A 17,050-nucleotide genomic window follows, 5' to 3' on the forward strand; every position below is an offset into this window, starting at 1 on the left:
ATAACGTCAGGACAACCTTAGACTTCAATCAACCAAATGACCAGGCAGGCTTTCATAAAGGATGCTCGACAATAGACCATATTCACACTATCAATCAGGCGATGGAGAAATGCGCAGAATATAACCAACTCCTATATATAGCCTTCATTGATTACGAGAAAGCATTTGACTCAGTGGAAACCTTAGCTGTCATGCAGGCATTGCGGAATCAGGGTGTAGAAGAGTCCTATTTAAAAATACTGGAAGATACTTATAACGGCTGCACAGCTACCATAGTCCTACATAAAGTCAGCAATAAAATTCCAGTAAGGAAAGGTGTCAGGCAGGGAGGCACCATCTCGCCTATGCTATTCACTGCCTGTTTACAGTAGGTATTCCGGAGCCTGAAATGGGAACAGTTGTGGATAAGAGTTAATGGAGAATACCTAAGTAATCTGCCATTTGCTGATGACATTGCCTTGCGAAGTCACTCAGGACATGAACTGCAAAGCATGATCAATGAATTAGACAGGCAGAGCAGAACAGTGGGGCTAAAAATTAACATACAGAAAACCAAAGTAATATTCGACAGTCTAGCAAGAGAGAAGCAGTTCGCAATTGGTGGCACGGTGCTAGAAGTAGTAAGGGAATATGTCTACTTAGGGCAGGTAGTGACCACTGAAATAGGTCACGCGATTGAAATAACAAACAAAAAGAATGGGGTGGAGCACATTCGACAGGTTCTCTCAGATCATGAGTGGCAGCTTACCAATATCCCTCAAGTGAAAAGTATACAACAGCTGTATCTTACCGGTACTCACCTATGGGGCAGAAACATGGAGGCTAACAAAGAGGGTTCAGCTTAAGTTGACAACGTATCGAACTATGGAAAGAAAAATGATGATAGGTGTAATGTTAAGAGCACGGAAGCGGGCAGAGTGGGTGAGGGAACAAACGCAGGTTAATGACATCCTAGTCAAAGTCAAGAGGAAGAAATTGGCTTGGGCGGGGCATGTAATGAGAAGACAAGATAACTGCTGCTCCTTAAGGGTAACGAAGTGGATTCCAAGAGAAGGCAAGCGTATCAGGGGGCGTGAGAAAGTTATATGAGCAGATGAGATAAAGAAGTTTGCAGGGATACAGTGGCCGCAACTGGCAAAGGATATGGTTAATTAGAGCCATGTGAGAGGCCTTTGCCCTGCAGTTGGCATAGTCAGGCTGCTGATGATGATGATGAATGCGAAAAGTCTGTTGGTGATCAGTTTCAAAACGTTTGACTTTGGCTGGAAGAGATACTGCAGGGGTGTTACTAAATGTTCATGTTTATGAGCAGTCACCATGCTGTAGCCAGTTTTTTTTTGTTGTTGTTGTTGTTGCTAGTTATTCTAGCTCACAGGGCTCCTGATGCCTTTCAGTAGCTTAGTGGTGTCTTCTGGCTTCAAGCCAAGCTGAAGGAGGAGATTGTGGTTTTTCTACTGGTCAGGTGTGCACAGTCTCTCCTGGCTGTCTGTCGTGGCCTCATGGTGCAGCCTGTCCGGCATACTACGTTACACCAAACACCAGTGCAAAAAGAGGTATAGAAATTGGGGTATGCAGATGATAGCTATGCAACTGAAACGAAGAGACCAGACAAAACAGTGTTTCTCTAGCCCAGTGATCAAATTTACTGCTGTCAATCAGAACCGCATTTTTCTTGGATACATCAGAAGCTTGCATGCCATTGTTGCCTTACCAGGGCAACATGCAAGCGCAATTGAAGGGTGGGACCACAGCAGGGCTCCCTGGTGCCGGCTGTGGCTGTTTGTATGGTTTGAAAGCACTCTACCCCCTTCCTTCTTTTCACATTCTTGTCCATGGTGTCCGTATTTTTTTCTTGTGGCTGGGGCCCACCAGGGCAAGCGACATTCTCCAGCAGATGAATGACACAAAGCTGCAATGGGGATGCTGTTCACCCTGAAGAGTGTCCGCTGTAATTAGATACATGGCATCAGGGCTCTGAAGAAGTCATGGCACGGTCTTCTTTAGCTTGCATGGAGTGCTTTACTGCAACTTGCATCCAAATGAACGCGGCCAGGCCAGAGCAATGCCCGACTTTTTCCTGGCAGGACACTTGCAGTGTGCATATGTTGCAGGCCATTGGTTTCAAAGCACAGTGCAGTGCTTCAGTGCTGTCACTCAAAAGTGGGCACATTGTTTTCTCATGGACTTGGTCACAAGTCTTGTGACCAGGAGAAAAGTGTTGAGGGAATGTGGTTGTTCGGCCCTGGTCTGGCGTCATCACTGTGCCTGTTTATCCTTTCATACCTACCACATTTGTGTTGGTTCACCTCGTCTAGAAAAAAGCCAACTATTCTTTGCGTAATAATATTCCTCACACAGTTCTCCCTATCCAACATATGGCAGTGTACTTTGCACACTGGAGCCTGTTTCACATGCAAGCGAAAAGTAGTGAATCCTGCCATCATGGCACAAAAACCTGTTTTTGAGTCGTCGCAGTGGCGAGCGGCGAGGCTCGAAGTTGGAAATTTTCACTGTGACGCGTCGCTTAACCACTTATTTGCTAGTCAGCCTGAGGGCACTGTAGACTCATGGTGGCCATCCTGTTTAGTTATGGTCCGAAAGACAGCATGGCCATGACTTTTCATTCCTTTATCATTCCTTTTCATTCGCTCCCTTTATCCTCCTCTCCCCCTGTGTGTAGGGTACAGCTGAATGAGCATTGCCCGCATGTTCACCTTCCAGCCTTTCCTTTCTTCCATCTCTCTCTCTCACACACGCGCACGCACACACACAGGATCGCTGCATTGAAAGTGTTGCTGTATAGATGTGCCTGACGAAACAGTTACTATACTGTATTTGAAATTGTACATGCTTACCTACCACCTCCTTTCTTTTTCAGGAACTCTGCAGTAAGCACCTAGATCTTTTTGAAAATGTTTCGCCAATGTCCACCATAGTAGATGTAATTGCATCCAGAGCAGTTGCATCCTCACCGTTGGACCCATAGAGTTTCTTACTATTACCTAGAGGGAAAGCTGGCGGCGCTGCACTTCAGCCACCATGGACGCTCAAAGCATCATGGGGTGGTGAGCTACTTGTTGCGGCACAGTCGTAGTTTTTCGGGAACACGGAGTGGCACTACTCAGACGTTTCATTCCGAAAAAGCTGTTCGTGTGTGCGCAGACGAATTTCGCGCGAACGCAGTGTGCAAAACTCATAGTAGTGAAAATGCGATGACACACGACGCCAATAAAAGGTTTCACTTTTCCGAAATGCCATTAAAAACCTCTTATAATGTTTAAGCAACAACATCTTTTTTGAAAACATATTTACTTTTAAAAGTGCGCCTGTTAAGTACGAAATATTAGTTTTTATAGTGTTCGCTACTTGGCCAATAGGAGAGCGAGTTGTCTCTTATTTTGGGCAAACTTTGCACTTAAATGCTTTTATGCTCGTTTGTTGCAATCAATAGACAAGATATTGAATGCTAGGGCGTTTGTAGTTATCAAACAGCTTTACTTCTCTATTATTTTTTGGCCAAAAGTTGCAGTTCCGCAACAAGTAGCTCACCGCCCCATGATGCTTTGAGCGCCCATGGTGGCTGAAGTGGTCTCGAGGGGTCGCCATGCAAACTCCCATAGACGGGCCGCCAGCTTTCCCTCTAGGTAATAGTAAGAAACTCTATGGTTGGACCAGTGCAAGTTAAAAAAAAAAGCTGGTGCATATGTGTGCAGGACGCCGAAACTGAGATGCAGCGGCGCAAGGAAATGATGATGCTGGTGTCACTGCGGAGGCGTGAGCAACAGGAAGCCTCCAGAATTGCCAAGGAACAGCGAAACGCCGTCAAGCGCATGCAGGAGCAGTCAGTGGCTTTCCCTCTTCTTGTGCTGATAAGGCTTCTTGTTGTTCACTTGCACCATATCATCATTCACTCACCCAATTGCTTGCTTGTCCGCAACTCGTGTTTGCTGTCAGGAGCAACTCTGGCTTTTTTGAAGCTCACAGATGTCAATAAATTTCATATTGTAAGTTCTTGCATGGAGATTGTAAGTTCATATTGCATGAAGATATGCAAGTACTGAAAATTTTTTGTAGCTTGTGCACAGTGTTTGGTGTCAGGAGCAACTCTGGCTTTTTTGAAGCTGACAGATGTCAATAAATTTCGTATTGTAAGTTCTTTTCGAAGTAAATATTGTGTGCCAAATTACAGGCACACAATTTTGAAGGAAGCCTCCCATTCTTCTGATTCGGGCTGTCAATTGGTGATTTTTACGGCCAATCCTTTTCATGATGGAATTGCGCTTGGCATAGCCTGGCACAGACCAGACGTATGGCGGCCCGGAAGCGAATAGGTTTCGTCGGCTCGACTATGGTCTTCTTTCGCAGTTTGTGTTTGCTGAAATGATTATGGTAACTGGTGTTATGTTCTGGGATGCATGATTCACTCAAAGGAGATGATGGGAGTGCCTTATGACATGTTTCCCAGTGACAAGCCCCGTCGCGAAAAAAGGATTTATGCTATGTGGCGCCTAATAAAGTAGGATCTTCGGTGATCTCACGAGCTCGCAATACAGAACTGAAATATGCCTGCACGTACCAGTCGCTACACATCAGTCGTGATGGTGGGACGGTGGTGACAGCAACGCTGCCAACTCCTTGGCACTAGGACTTTCTTGCCAGACCCGCCGCAGTTTTTTGTGAGAACATCTTTATCAGACACGGGAACGGGATCCGTTGTAATGTTGGTGCAGACGTAAACAAAGCGGCAACGGCTGATAGAGGCCTTCAACGTCTGGCCAGCAGTATCTTTCATTTCTGCTGGTGCTTGGCTGGAGCGCAGCACTTGCCGCCATCAGTTACGGAGTCCTCGTTTCTGTTTCCACCACTTTGCGTCACTCTTCTCCTATTTTGTCATCTGATAGTACTGAGTTGAGTTTGAATCGTAGCGGCGGTAAAAAGTAACTTCCCTGGCTGGAAATGAAGCAGCTCATGAACTGGCTCAAGGTCTCACTGCTTTCCGAGCCAGTGGGCATACTGAGGGCCTCACAGGCAGGGATCATCTTATGTGTTGTGTTAGAGAGAGATCACACAATATTGCAGACTGAGTAGAGCAAAGGACCCCCACCCCCTTGCTCGTAAATCATTGACACCACTTCTTGGCGCCATCTCCAAACTCGTACATTCCCGAACGCGGTTATGTCTAGTCTTCAGTCTTCATTATCAGGGACAATATTCAAATGAGTGCAAGCTATGTAACGACAAAATGGATCTCAACCATATTCTTTGGGAATGCCTTCTTGTCCCCCTGGAGGGAAAAAAAATACTCACTTAACCAATGAGAGGCTCTCCTACTCAGCTCCAATCTGGAGACTCGGACAAAGATCGTCCAACTGGCTGAAGGCGCCTCCAGGAGCCAAGACCTTCTGGCTGTCGTTTAGGCGAGGGACCTAAAGCCCCTCAAACCGTTGGAAACAAAAGTTTAACGATCCAAAAATTAACTTCATATCCAAACCTCTTAGCGATAAATGCACCTTTTGCTGCTGGACAAGCAGCAACAAAACCACAAATTTTACTAACAACAAAACCAAATTTTACTAATGATAGCGTTGTCCTCAGTGTCCCCTTAAAGAATGCCGCTCATGAATATTGTCCAGAAAGAATTTTTTAATGCGCTTTGTAGGAGCTGAGTTATCTGTAGTCAAAATTTGAAGTTCAGTGTCTTCGTGCCTTTCCCTCTCGTCACTTTTTGCATTCTGGAAGGTCGGCGCTTCTCTGCTGGCCTCCACCTTCGGGGGTGGAACCTCCTGACCTGCTTGAGCTATGTGGCTTACTTGCTGCAGCCATGATAGCTGCCCGACATCTGAAAAATCTAACCAATCGCCATCTCTGAACTATACATTGATGGAGGACAGTGCGAGCTTGAAAACAGTCGCCAGAAAGGGCTTGCCAACTTTCGCGCATGATTGTGGGTTCTCTGCTGCATGTAGAAGTGTATAACTTTGCTCAGGTGTTCATGACAACACAGTGCAGTGATTAAGCGAGTTGATGTGCTCTCCTCGGAAGGTGCTTCAGAGGCCCTTAACTTTGTACAGGTGCAGCTTAGTATTGCCTGTATGTCGTTCCCTCAAGCACCGCTTTTAGTCACTGGTCTTGTGTCACGCCCTTTGATGGAGCCTGTTGTATACTTCTCGCGTGTCGTCGTCTAAAGTGTGTATAATACAAGTGCGGGACATGTTCTGCTGCGTGCAGACTACGGCGGGAGGAGCAGGCACGCAAGCGCGAGGAGGATCGGCAGCGGCGGCAAATGATTCTCGAGCAGTACCGGCAGCGCAAGGCTCAGGAAGAGGCTGAGAAAGACGCTGCAGTTATGGGGGCTGCAGGTCTGCGCAGTGGAGAAGCAACACTCACCCGTGGCAGTGCCAAGCCACGGTCGTCGTCACGGCCGCGCCCGAAGTCTGTGCATTTAGGGCCCTGTTCGTTGCAGAGGGGCTCCCATACCAGCCTTGATGGTGAGATCAACGTGTTTTGTCCAGCCTTATTAGTGTCCCAAGATTGCAAATACGGCTGAACCCCTTTATAACGGACACATACTGGAGAGGTCTGTTGAATCAGGGTTCCATGTTTTCATTACTTACTGATCTACAGTCCACACTACTACTACGAGATGTCGCCACAACGAATTGCAGTTGACTCCTATTAAGACGAATTCTGACCAATGAACAATGTGAGACCATTTGGCTGGTTCCCCATAGGCTTCAGTGTATATTAAAAAAAAATTTAGCTTATGACAAGTTGTTTCATGTGTGCTTCAGTTAAGACGAACTTTCACAGTGACTGTGTGCCCCGGCGAGCCCGTGCAATGGAACCATGGGACGTCTGTGCGGCACTGTCGGGCAAAAGAAAAAAATATAAAACTCTTCCACACGATAGCTTCCAGGCTATTTCACACAAGTGTGGGGGGGCGTGTTTTCTTGTGGGGAAGCTTTCTTGCTGACATGGAAAAGGCAGGGCACCTTTGCTCCTCCTGCCTGCGCGCCGTGCAGAGATACTAGATCTTGGCATCATGTGCACGTCACATGCATATGCGTTGCCTTGGTGGGCAGAAGGGTGCTTAGAGGTTGAGTGCATCCACACGTTGACTTGGGGCTTAGAGAGTTGTGAGCCGCATTTTCAGCTGACATGGCATCGCAGTGCGCATTATTGCGGTGTAGAGATGGCCAGATATTGGCTCTGAATGGAGATTTCCTTTGGTGGACCTAGGTGCGCATATTGCATCTGCTCGTTGAACTGATAACTATCAATTGTTTGAATTGATAACTATCAAATTGTTTTGCGTGCTTCCTGTAGGTGCAGCTGTCCTAATGTGGCTGTGCTGTGGAGTTCGGTTAAGGGGGGAGATGTGGGGATCAGATTGCAAATACTATCACGAAAAAAAGTAATTTTTGAAAAGTACACTTTTTGGCATGTTCAACACTATTTTTATGTTGTACTGAAATATTTCACCTACAAAAAACTTTAAGCGCTCCAAATAAATATATTTGTCGGCACCTACACATAGTGTGTGCTAGCTTAGAACTTTCAGGCTTGTTTTCTCGAAAATTTGTTTTGGGCTTAATACCTTGCTCGTGGAAAGCGTAGCACAGCAGTGATTGCATGGATTTTTACCCCGTTTGTTTTGTTGTGACCACTGAAATGTGGTCTGCGTCGAGAGAGTCTCAGATTTACCATTTAGACTCACCTGTTTTTATTACATGGTAATTAGAGCATGATACATTCTAAACATGAAAGAAGGTTAACATTTTGTCCTTTAAAAAAAAGAGCAGAGAAATTTTAAAAAAATTAAGAGTGTCTTGATTTGCACCAGGCTTCTCAGTAAATATTGAAAGCATTTACAGACCTGCAGCTTGTTTTTTTGTCATGCTAGGCTTTCCACAAGCAAGCAACATAGGGGCAACATATAAACAGTGATGAAAGGGAACCTACTGAAGCTGTCATTGTGAAACTTAATATCTCACTGTGTGATGCTATTTTAAGCTAGTCTGCCAAATTTCATCACTCTAAGTCGAAAAATAGAAAAGTTGCCTTCGATCCCCTCATCCCCCCTTAAAACCATGTATGGTAGGTAAGTGATGTCCTAAAGCAATAAACATCGCACGCCATCAATGAGATGATACAGCAGCTGGCTGTTCTGGGTGGCTCTTCTAGGGACAAGTGTCAACACTTCCGCCATCGTTCGCCTTTTCTTTGCTGTGCGAACATTTGGTTTTAAGATGGTCGTATCTGCGTCATTCCACTAACTAGTGCCCCTTTACGCTTGGAAGCAAGAATCAGGCAAGGATTTAGTGTATTAGGTATTACCATATTTACTCGCATAATAGGCGCATCCCCAGTTTGGTCGAGAAAAATCAGATTTTTTTATTTCTGCGCATAATAGGCGCACCCCGAACTTGGCACTGTGATCAATACTGTATTTACACGATTGCAAGCCGACGCCTCGCCGCCCCCCCTCAACCACGTCGAATTTCCGACCTGCCGCGCGTTGACGTGTTCGAGAGCAAACTCCCAGCCATGTACCTATTAAGGTGCTTGCCCGTCAAGCTAAAACAGCAACGCTCAGTGGCAAAGCCACAACCGCGATGAACTAACGCGCTACCGCACATCCCGGCACTTGACAGCCGCAAAAAAAACTGGAACTGGTGATGCTGATGGCGATATGGATAGCGAAAGCTCGCGGCGAAAGAAAACGATGATGATGACCAGTTTGGCCTCGGGCGCCCTCCCTGGGCGGCGTCTGGAAGCTCCTGTGCGCGTGTGTGGCCTCCGCGATTAAGCGCACGTTGCACACAGCCGGAGCTGATCGCGGAGGCCTCGGCGCGTGCATTTCGAAGGCTATTCCCGCATGGGTCGTGGAAAGTTTCAGTGCGACCCTTACACGGATCTTTTTTTTTAATATTTCTTTCGGGAAAACGGGGTGCGGCCCGCACATGGGTGCGTTTATGCGGTATGCTCAATTTTACGAGTCGAAAAATTTCCGGAAATTTTACCCCGCGTAGTAGGCGCACCCTGAACTTTGAGCCAGATTTTCTGGAAAAAAAGTGCGCCTATTATGAGAGTAAATACGGTACGTACTCTTCATAGCAGGGTGAATCAGCTTCCAATGCCTTCACTCGCGCTCGCCTCTGAAAGCGGGAATGTAGCATTCAGCCGCCTAATGGAGATCAGTGGTTAATTTGCCTGCTCCAGGGTCGGAATTTCTCTTTTTTTCTCAAGCGTGGTCATCATTTTTGCTGTGCAGAGTGTGGGCGGCAGCGTGCAGCCAGCCCACCACCCACCTCGGGGGCGGAGTGGCGTGCCTCGGCAAGCGACGGTGCCTCGGACACGGCCTCCACCCACTCGCTGCTGCTGCTGCCGGCAGACTATGCGGGGCCCAAGCTCTTTGTCAAACCCACGGCCAAGTCCAATCGCAGCATCATCATCAACGCCATCAACACGGTCCTGGCAGGGGCTGTTAATGCTGACACCAAGAGGAAGGTGCTCGAGGTGCGCCGCTGCTTTTTCGCTATAGGCGTGTGCTGGCTCTAGTTTCTTATTAATGCCGTATATACTCGCGTAGTGAACCCATCCCCCACTTTTGTCGGTGAGAATTAACTCTTTTTTTTTTTCAACTGTTAACATTTCATAGCGTGTTCGTCAATTTTCGTGCCATCCACAGAGCAGACCTTGGCAGTGCGTCAAGGCGCTGTGTGTGTTGGTCATCTGACGAGAGCTCCTGGAGAGGGGTGTCGCGCTAAGTGAACTCAGCATAGCGGCAAGCCATTGTGTGCCCTTGATAGAAGCAGTGGTAACTTGTTCGGTGCGCCACTGTGTGCTTAGAAAGCCGTCGAGTGCTTGAGCATAGGAGAGGAGCGTAGCAGTTTAAGTCTGAATGGTATATGCCGTGAGCGCTGCCTGTAGGGGCGCCACTGAAATCCCTTTCATGGCCGATTCTGAAAACCGCGGCGGGTCCGCTGGCCGCACTCCCCCGCGTTGGCACGCGTCTGCCGGCCTCGTTGCCAGCTTGTCGCACAGTGGTTCAAGTTAGTGGCTTAGATTTCATCTTCGTGTTTTCCAGTGAAGCATATTTTTATAGCTGCAGAAAAAATTCAGGGGGCACTTTGACGATCTAAAGTGCGCGAGGCGAAAGTCTTTCCGCATCCCTCGCATCCGACTGCTGCAAGGCATCTGGTGGGAGAACAGTGCGCCCGACAGTGGCACCGCCTTAGCGCATGTGCAATAAGCCAGCAATGAGACGATGGCCGTAGGCAACACGAGGTGGCTATGGGGCGACAAGTCATGACTAATGAGTCATGGGTCATGACTAACTAGTCATGATTGATTAATGACTGACTAGTCATGACTAATTAGTTGATGACTAACTAGTATTATTGGTTAATGACTAGCTAATCACAATTGGTTAATCACTGACATCATTATTATCGTCATCACCATCAGCCTGACTACGCCCACTGCAGGGCAAAGGACTCTCCCATGTCTCTCCAATTAACCCTGTCCTTCGCCAGTTGCGGCCACCGTGTTCCCGCAATCTCACCTGCCCAGCTAACTTTCTGCCACCGCCTGCTGCGCTTGCCTTCTCTTGGAGTCCACTCCGTTACCCTTAAAGACCAGCGGTTATCTTGCCTTCGCATTACATGCCCTGCCCAAAGCCCACTTCTTCCTCTTGATTTCAACTAGGATGTCATTAACCCACGTTTGTTTCCTCACCCACTCCGCTCGCTTCCGATAACGTTACACCTATCATTTTTCTTTCCATATGGCTCACTGCGTTGTCCTTAACTTAAGCTGAGCCCTCTTTGTTAGCCTCCACGTTTCTGCCCTATAGATGAGTACCGGTAAGATACAACTGTTGTAAATTTTTTTCTTGAGGGATATTGGTAAACTGCCAGTCATGATCTGAGAGAACCTTCCATATGCGCTGCACCCCACTCTTATTCTTCTAGTTATTTCCCTCTCGTGAACCGGATCAGCTGTCACTACCTGCCCTAAATACACATATTCTCTTAATACTTCCAGCATCGCGCCATCAATTGCGAACTGCTGTTCTCTTGCTAGACTGTTGAATATTACTTTGGTTTTCTGCATGTTAATTTTTGCCCCACCATTCTGCTCTGCCTGTCTAATTCATTGATCATGCTTTGCAGTTCATGTCCTGAGTGACTTAGCAAGGCAATGTCATCAGCGAATCGCAAATTACTTAGGTATTCTCCATTAACTCTTATCCCCAACTGTTCCCATTTCAGGCCCCGGAATTCCTCCTGTAAACAGGCAGTGAATAGCATAGGCGAGATCGTGTCTCTCTTCCGGACACCTTTCCTTATTGGAATTTTATTACTGACTTTATGGAGAACTATGGTAGCTGTGCAATCGTTATAAATATCTTCCAATATTTTCACATGACACTCTTCCACACCCTGATTCTGCAATGCCTACTTGACTGCTGACTAGTCATGACTGATTAGTTGATGAATTGTTAATGACTAGTTAGTCATGACTAATTCCGTGATGACTGGTTAACAACTAGTTGGTCATGACTTGTGACTGGTAATGACTAGTTATGACCTTCACTTCAGAAGTAATGAACAGACGGACAGTCTTAGCCGCAAGTAGCCATTAAAGGCTTTCGCCTTAAGAGGTAGAGATGGGCCAGCGCTCAGCGAGAGCGGTCGCATCTTCGATGTTGCTGCAGTATGGAGAGCCCAATGCTAGTGTGTGCTAAGCGCAACCATGTGCCGCTGATGGAATGTCTTGCCTGTAAATTATCACACCAATGCAGAAATCTAACCTTTTGGGGCAGTTACCGACGAGTTTTGACAAAACAGTGCGATGCTCAATGAAATTATATTCTGTGGAACCTGCGTAACCCCAGCCAGTTACTGATGCCTGAGCAGACTGAAAAAAAAAAGGGGGAATGAGGGGAAAATGATCACCTTCTACGCTGCATTTAGGTATCCATCACCGATGTGCTTGTTTTGAAAGCACTGCAATATTGGCACTGTGATGCTAAACATAATATGTAAGAGCACTTAGCGAAGCAGCTATAGCATTTGTTTTTATTTGATTGTCACAGTAGCAATAAGACATAATATAAAAAAATCATCATAATCAGGTGTAACATTTAAAATATCGAGTTTTCGATGGTAACTTTTCGAACTCCAAACTACTGCACTACTGGTACAGTGAAAGCTCGTTAATTCAAAACTCGATAATTCGAATTTTCGGATAATTCGAACTACACTACTTGGTCCGGCCAAGCTCCATAGAGATCTGTGTATAAAAAAGCCCATTAATTCGAAAGCGAGTCGGTTCCGTTACGGATATTTCGAACTAGCGCCACCGCGTCTGGGCGGCTTGGCACACAGCATGTGACCAAAAAAAAAAAAAAGCACCTCCTCCGCATAGTTAGAGGCTGCGTATGTCCTAAACGGGGACAGAAGATGGAACTAGATAAAACCTTGGAAGAGTGGGTAAAGCTTAAATGGATGGCGCGGTGGCCGGCGGCACCGGAGGAGGGAAGGGGGTTGGCGACCGCGCTGGCGGCTGCCTACTACTTTTTCCGCGCAACCTCCGGAACTCGCAACTAAATGCTGGTAAATTCGAGCCCTGTTAATTCGAAAATACGGATAAGCACTGTCAGCGCGGTCCCAGCCAACGCCCATGAAGGCTATGACTTCGGACGGGCGCTACAAATTACGAGCGAAAAACTTTTTTTTTCTTTGCGAGTGTCGTCCATGCTTCCACCCATCGGTCGATCGCCAACGGAAGCACGCGCTCAGCCGCGAACGAGACCCCCCACCCCGGCACAAGCGCTGGCACTCTGCCAAAGTTCGCTTCCCCCTTGCTGGAGCTAACGTCAAAAGTGATGTTATCGCTGGGTAGCATCTTGGCGCGCCGCCAAGAAATGCGTTGGGGGGGGGGGGGGGGGGGGGGGGGGGGCGTGACGGTGCTGAAAACGAGGCTTGCACAACCGAACAAGCGCTGGCACTCTGCCAATGTTCGCTTCCCCCTTGCTGGAGCTAACGTCAAAAGTGATGTTATCGCTGGGTAGCATCTTGGCGCGCCGCCAAGAAATGCGTTGGGGGGGGGGGGGGGGGGGGGGGGGGCGTGACGGTGCTGAAAACGAGGCTTGCACAACCGAACAAGCGCTGGCACTCTGCCAAAGTTCGCTTCCCCCTTGCTGGAGCTCTGCGCAGCATCTTGGCGCGCGGCCAAGAAATGCGTTGTGGGCCGTGATGGTGCCGAACGGAGGGAAGCGTTAACGACTGACGCTTTTTTTTTCAGATTCTTAGGCAAAAATCGGGGGTGGGTGGGTTCATTATGTAAGTGGGTTCGTTACGCGAGTAAATACCCTACATACACCGCAATGCAAATGGTTCTTGTCGGTTTTTTCGCGGCCATTCGATAATTCGAACATCGGATAATTCGAACGTTTTTCCCGGTCCCGTGAAGTTCGAATTAACGAGCTTTTACTGTAATACTGTCGGTGCTGTAGCCTCTCTCACTCAAGGCACCTTTGTTGAAAGCCAAAACAAAATGCTAGTAATTAACAAAAAAAAATAACAAAAATTTAACACAGTGCTAGTGTGAGATCTTTCTTGTTTCCATTATACATTTAGTGATTAACATTATTTCTGAAAGGGCCGCCGCGATGGCTCAGTGGTTATGGCACTCGGCTGCTGACCTGAAAGACGCGGGTTGGATCCCAGCCGTGATGGTCGAATTTTGATGGAGGCAAAATTCTAGAGGCTCGTGTGCTGTGCGATGTCAGTGCATGTTAAAGAAGAACCCCAGGTGGTCGAAATTTCCGGAGCCCTTCACTACGGCGTCCCTCATAGCTTGCTTGAGTTGCTTTGGGACGTTAAACCGGCATAAACCCATAAACCCGTATTTTCTGAAGGGGCTAACAAACCTTCAAAAATTACCCATCTTGGTGGCTTGGCGCTTCGGCGTTTCACCACCGGTATCGCCGCATTAAACAGAAAGGGTGACAAAGTGAATGTCAACAGGACGAGATGCGGAGAGAGCCCCTGAAACACGAACATGCACTGTGCGCCCGCTCACCCGTGGCTACTCAGCCCAAAGCTGTGGGGTGAAATGCTGACCGCGGCAACCTCATTTTGACAGAAGCGGAGTGCAAAAGCATTCTCGCCGTGTGCAATGTCAGTGCACGTTAAAGAACCCTGGATGGCCCAACTTAATCCGGATCCCTCCGCTACGCCATCCTTCACTAAAAAATATTGAACAATTAACACAAAGAAGAAAAAACAAAACGAAATTACTGAATTTTTGGAGTATTATTATTACTCTTCTGCAACCAAAAGTATCGCAAACAAATAGGTGCACTATGAAGCTTTATGCTTCAGTAAATTTGCCTTTCGAGCTGCAGGGCAGCTTGAGAGGAGAGGGAAAGGCACGAAGACACTGAAATTCTAATTTTGTCTACAGATTAACTCAGCTTCTACGAAAAGCATCAAAAAAATTCTGGCTGGAGGATATTCATGAAGTGCCGTTTTTTAACACCCCAGGAATACCGCATCTTTAGTAAGAACCCCTTGAGCCCCTTTAAGTGAGCATTGTGTGGTACTGTACTGCAAGACTGAGCACTGAAGGCAGTTCATAGAAAATGGCAGAAGATTGAGATCATTGGACCTGGATAAAGTTTGGTTAAGGCTGCACACATGCTTTTTTTTTTTTTTTCAATGCAGCTTTGCTAGCATGTGCCACAAAGGCACATCAGTCCTCATGATTAGAACCGGTAATCATCTGGCGCCTGCTGTTTACTAATGTTTGCAGGAGATGAACCTCTCTGAGAGCAAGCACTTCCTGATTCTGTTCCGCGACTCTGGCTGCCAATTTCGGGGCCTGTACTCGTACCACCCTGAACGGGAGGAAGTGTTGAGGCTGCATGGCATTGGGCCTCGCAGTGTGCAACCAGCAATGATGGACATGTTCTTCAAGTGAGTATCATCACACATTTCATGCAGGGCAGTCATACATAGTCACAGATAGAATAAGCACACCACCGCATATAAGAAAAAAAGGTGTCGCGCCACGCACTGCCGAGACCTGTGCATGCACGTCCTTTTTTGCCTTCCCAAATCAGTAGCTTCCGATTGACGCACACCCTCGTCCAAATGTGTGCCTTGAGGAGCCATCGCGGCTACTGCAGCGGAATGACTTGCTCCATAGTCTGCTCTCATGGTTGCTCATAAACACCATGCCAGATGTGCCGGCCGCCTTGGTTTTTTCCTCTTTTTTTTTTTTAACTGCTTGAAAGTGTCCGTGCATGGTACGAGGTGAACAGCGTGTGCCGGCTCTGCTTCTAGACTAGGAATTCTGTGTGCTCAGCAGGTCATGCAGGATGGTAGCATATGATCCATTGTTCATTATTGCCACAAATTGGCTTGCACCACCTAATTATTAAAAGATTATTAAAAAGTAGGTTAAACGCCTATTGTTGACTTCAGTAAGTGACGGCTATGCGAGTTGCATGTGGTGGACAGTTTAATGATCGCATGAAAATCATGTAGAAAAAGCATATTTTGGTAGCTGTTTATTCACCCAAGCAGAGTCCAGAAACGATTACCAAGAGGATTTGCTGTTAAAGGGGTGGAGACACCAAATTTATGGTTCGCGCGTTCTTAGTTGCAAACGTTTCTTATGGCTCCAGGAAGCATGATACACACTCAAAGATTCATATATTCACAGTGAATAATTTATTATAGCATTTTTAGGTGAACGATTTTCGGTTTCGGTTTCGGAACGCCGAGTTGTACAGTGACGTCACAGAGGGGGAAGATCAACTGCTTCGCTTGGTCACGTGGGCCCACAAAAGTTGTGACGCACCTACTGCTGCATCGTCTGCTTTCCTACACACGTGCTGACCAGCGCATATGAAAACAAACAACTGCACGTCTAGTCCCAGCAGCTCGGATTCTGACAGATCTGATTCCAACGAGTGAGGACATCGACTTTTTTTTTGTTCGCACGCTAATATCGCCTTCGCGGGTTCGCGTGAGGATGCGAAACACTTTGCAAAATGCCAGTAAGCATCGCTGCGCCGCTCTACCCAAGCTGCGCCCACAACCGGTGTCACACTTCGCTGCCGTGCAGCAGTACCTGAGCGCTGCTTGGGATGGTGTACAAATATCACAAGAAAAGACAAGATCGCCTTGTTATCAGAACTGCCAGCTATACTCGAGCAGCGACAAAGCATGTCTGCTTACGTTGGGAGCTTTCGGCAACGGCACCGCTCGCGGGCGCTCCGGGCGACGAGCTCTGCTGCTGCCTGGCTGCCGTGGTCGTCGCTAGGCCTATAGCCTGTTTAGCAAGCGGCCGGCGCTTCGGAAGTCGCCTGCGCTATAATAAAAGGCCTACTTTTCACAAATAGCTGTAGTGTTAACAGAATCATCTCACAATAAAATAATAGTATGGTCAATCTCCTCGACGCCTTCGGCAGCGGAGCTAGCGGGCGCCAGGCGAGCCGGACCCCGACGTCGCGCCAGCGGCAGCTGCTAGGCGCGGTTGTGAGAAATTTGCTCATATCACAGTTGTTACCTCTACTAGCAGCTCAGTATTGGTCAGCGATCCTCAAAAATGACACTTTTTTCACATTTCTTGTCCAATGGTTTATTATTTACGTCAAGAACACTCTTTAGCTCGCTTTTATGACGTCGGCAGACGGTATCCAGGCTGACCTACCGGCCGGCAGACTCGGCGTACTTCACGTCCGCACAAGAAAATACAAACAGCCATGCCACCAGAAAGGATGCTTTCTAGATTCGAGATACGACAGCATGCATCTGTGCTAAAAGTGGATCTTTCGGCAGCGACACTGCCTGCGGCAACGCCGGCCGACGACCTGCGCGCTGGTCCCAGACTGCCCTAGTCGTCGCTAGGCCTAGCTGCTTTCGATATCGACTCCGCAGCTGAGGGAGCTTCGGGACTGGCCAGCGCTCAGAAACGTGCTCCGCTCGGCACCCCTTTACTGTGAACTCGTCCCATAATAAAAGATATG

At 47.6% G+C, this 17,050-nt stretch overlaps 1 protein-coding gene across 7 annotated transcripts in view; it reads left to right on the plus strand.

Annotated features, from left to right (window-relative positions):
• Positions 1–17,050, plus strand: part of LOC149359249 (patronin-like) — a 54,073-nt gene that overhangs the window by 32,664 nt on the left and 4,359 nt on the right. For 5 of the 7 annotated variants that reach the window (XM_089571522.1, XM_089571524.1, XM_089571525.1 and 2 more), the window contains exons 10-13: positions 3,714–3,841; positions 6,229–6,488; positions 9,275–9,519; positions 14,827–14,990. In XM_089571522.1, the coding sequence (XP_089427648.1) occupies positions 3,714–3,841; positions 6,229–6,488; positions 9,275–9,519; positions 14,827–14,990 (797 nt within the window). Of the gene's footprint in view, positions 1–3,713; positions 3,842–6,228; positions 6,489–9,274; positions 9,520–14,826; positions 14,991–17,050 lie in introns of those variants that run through there. The other 2 variants (XR_016288768.1, XM_089571526.1) reach the window with 2 other exon arrangements.

This window comes from Amblyomma mixtum, chromosome 2 (assembly GCF_055824585.1).
Source record: "Amblyomma mixtum isolate Tamu chromosome 2, ASM5582458v1, whole genome shotgun sequence".
Lineage (NCBI taxonomy): Eukaryota > Metazoa > Arthropoda > Arachnida > Ixodida > Ixodidae > Amblyomma > Amblyomma mixtum.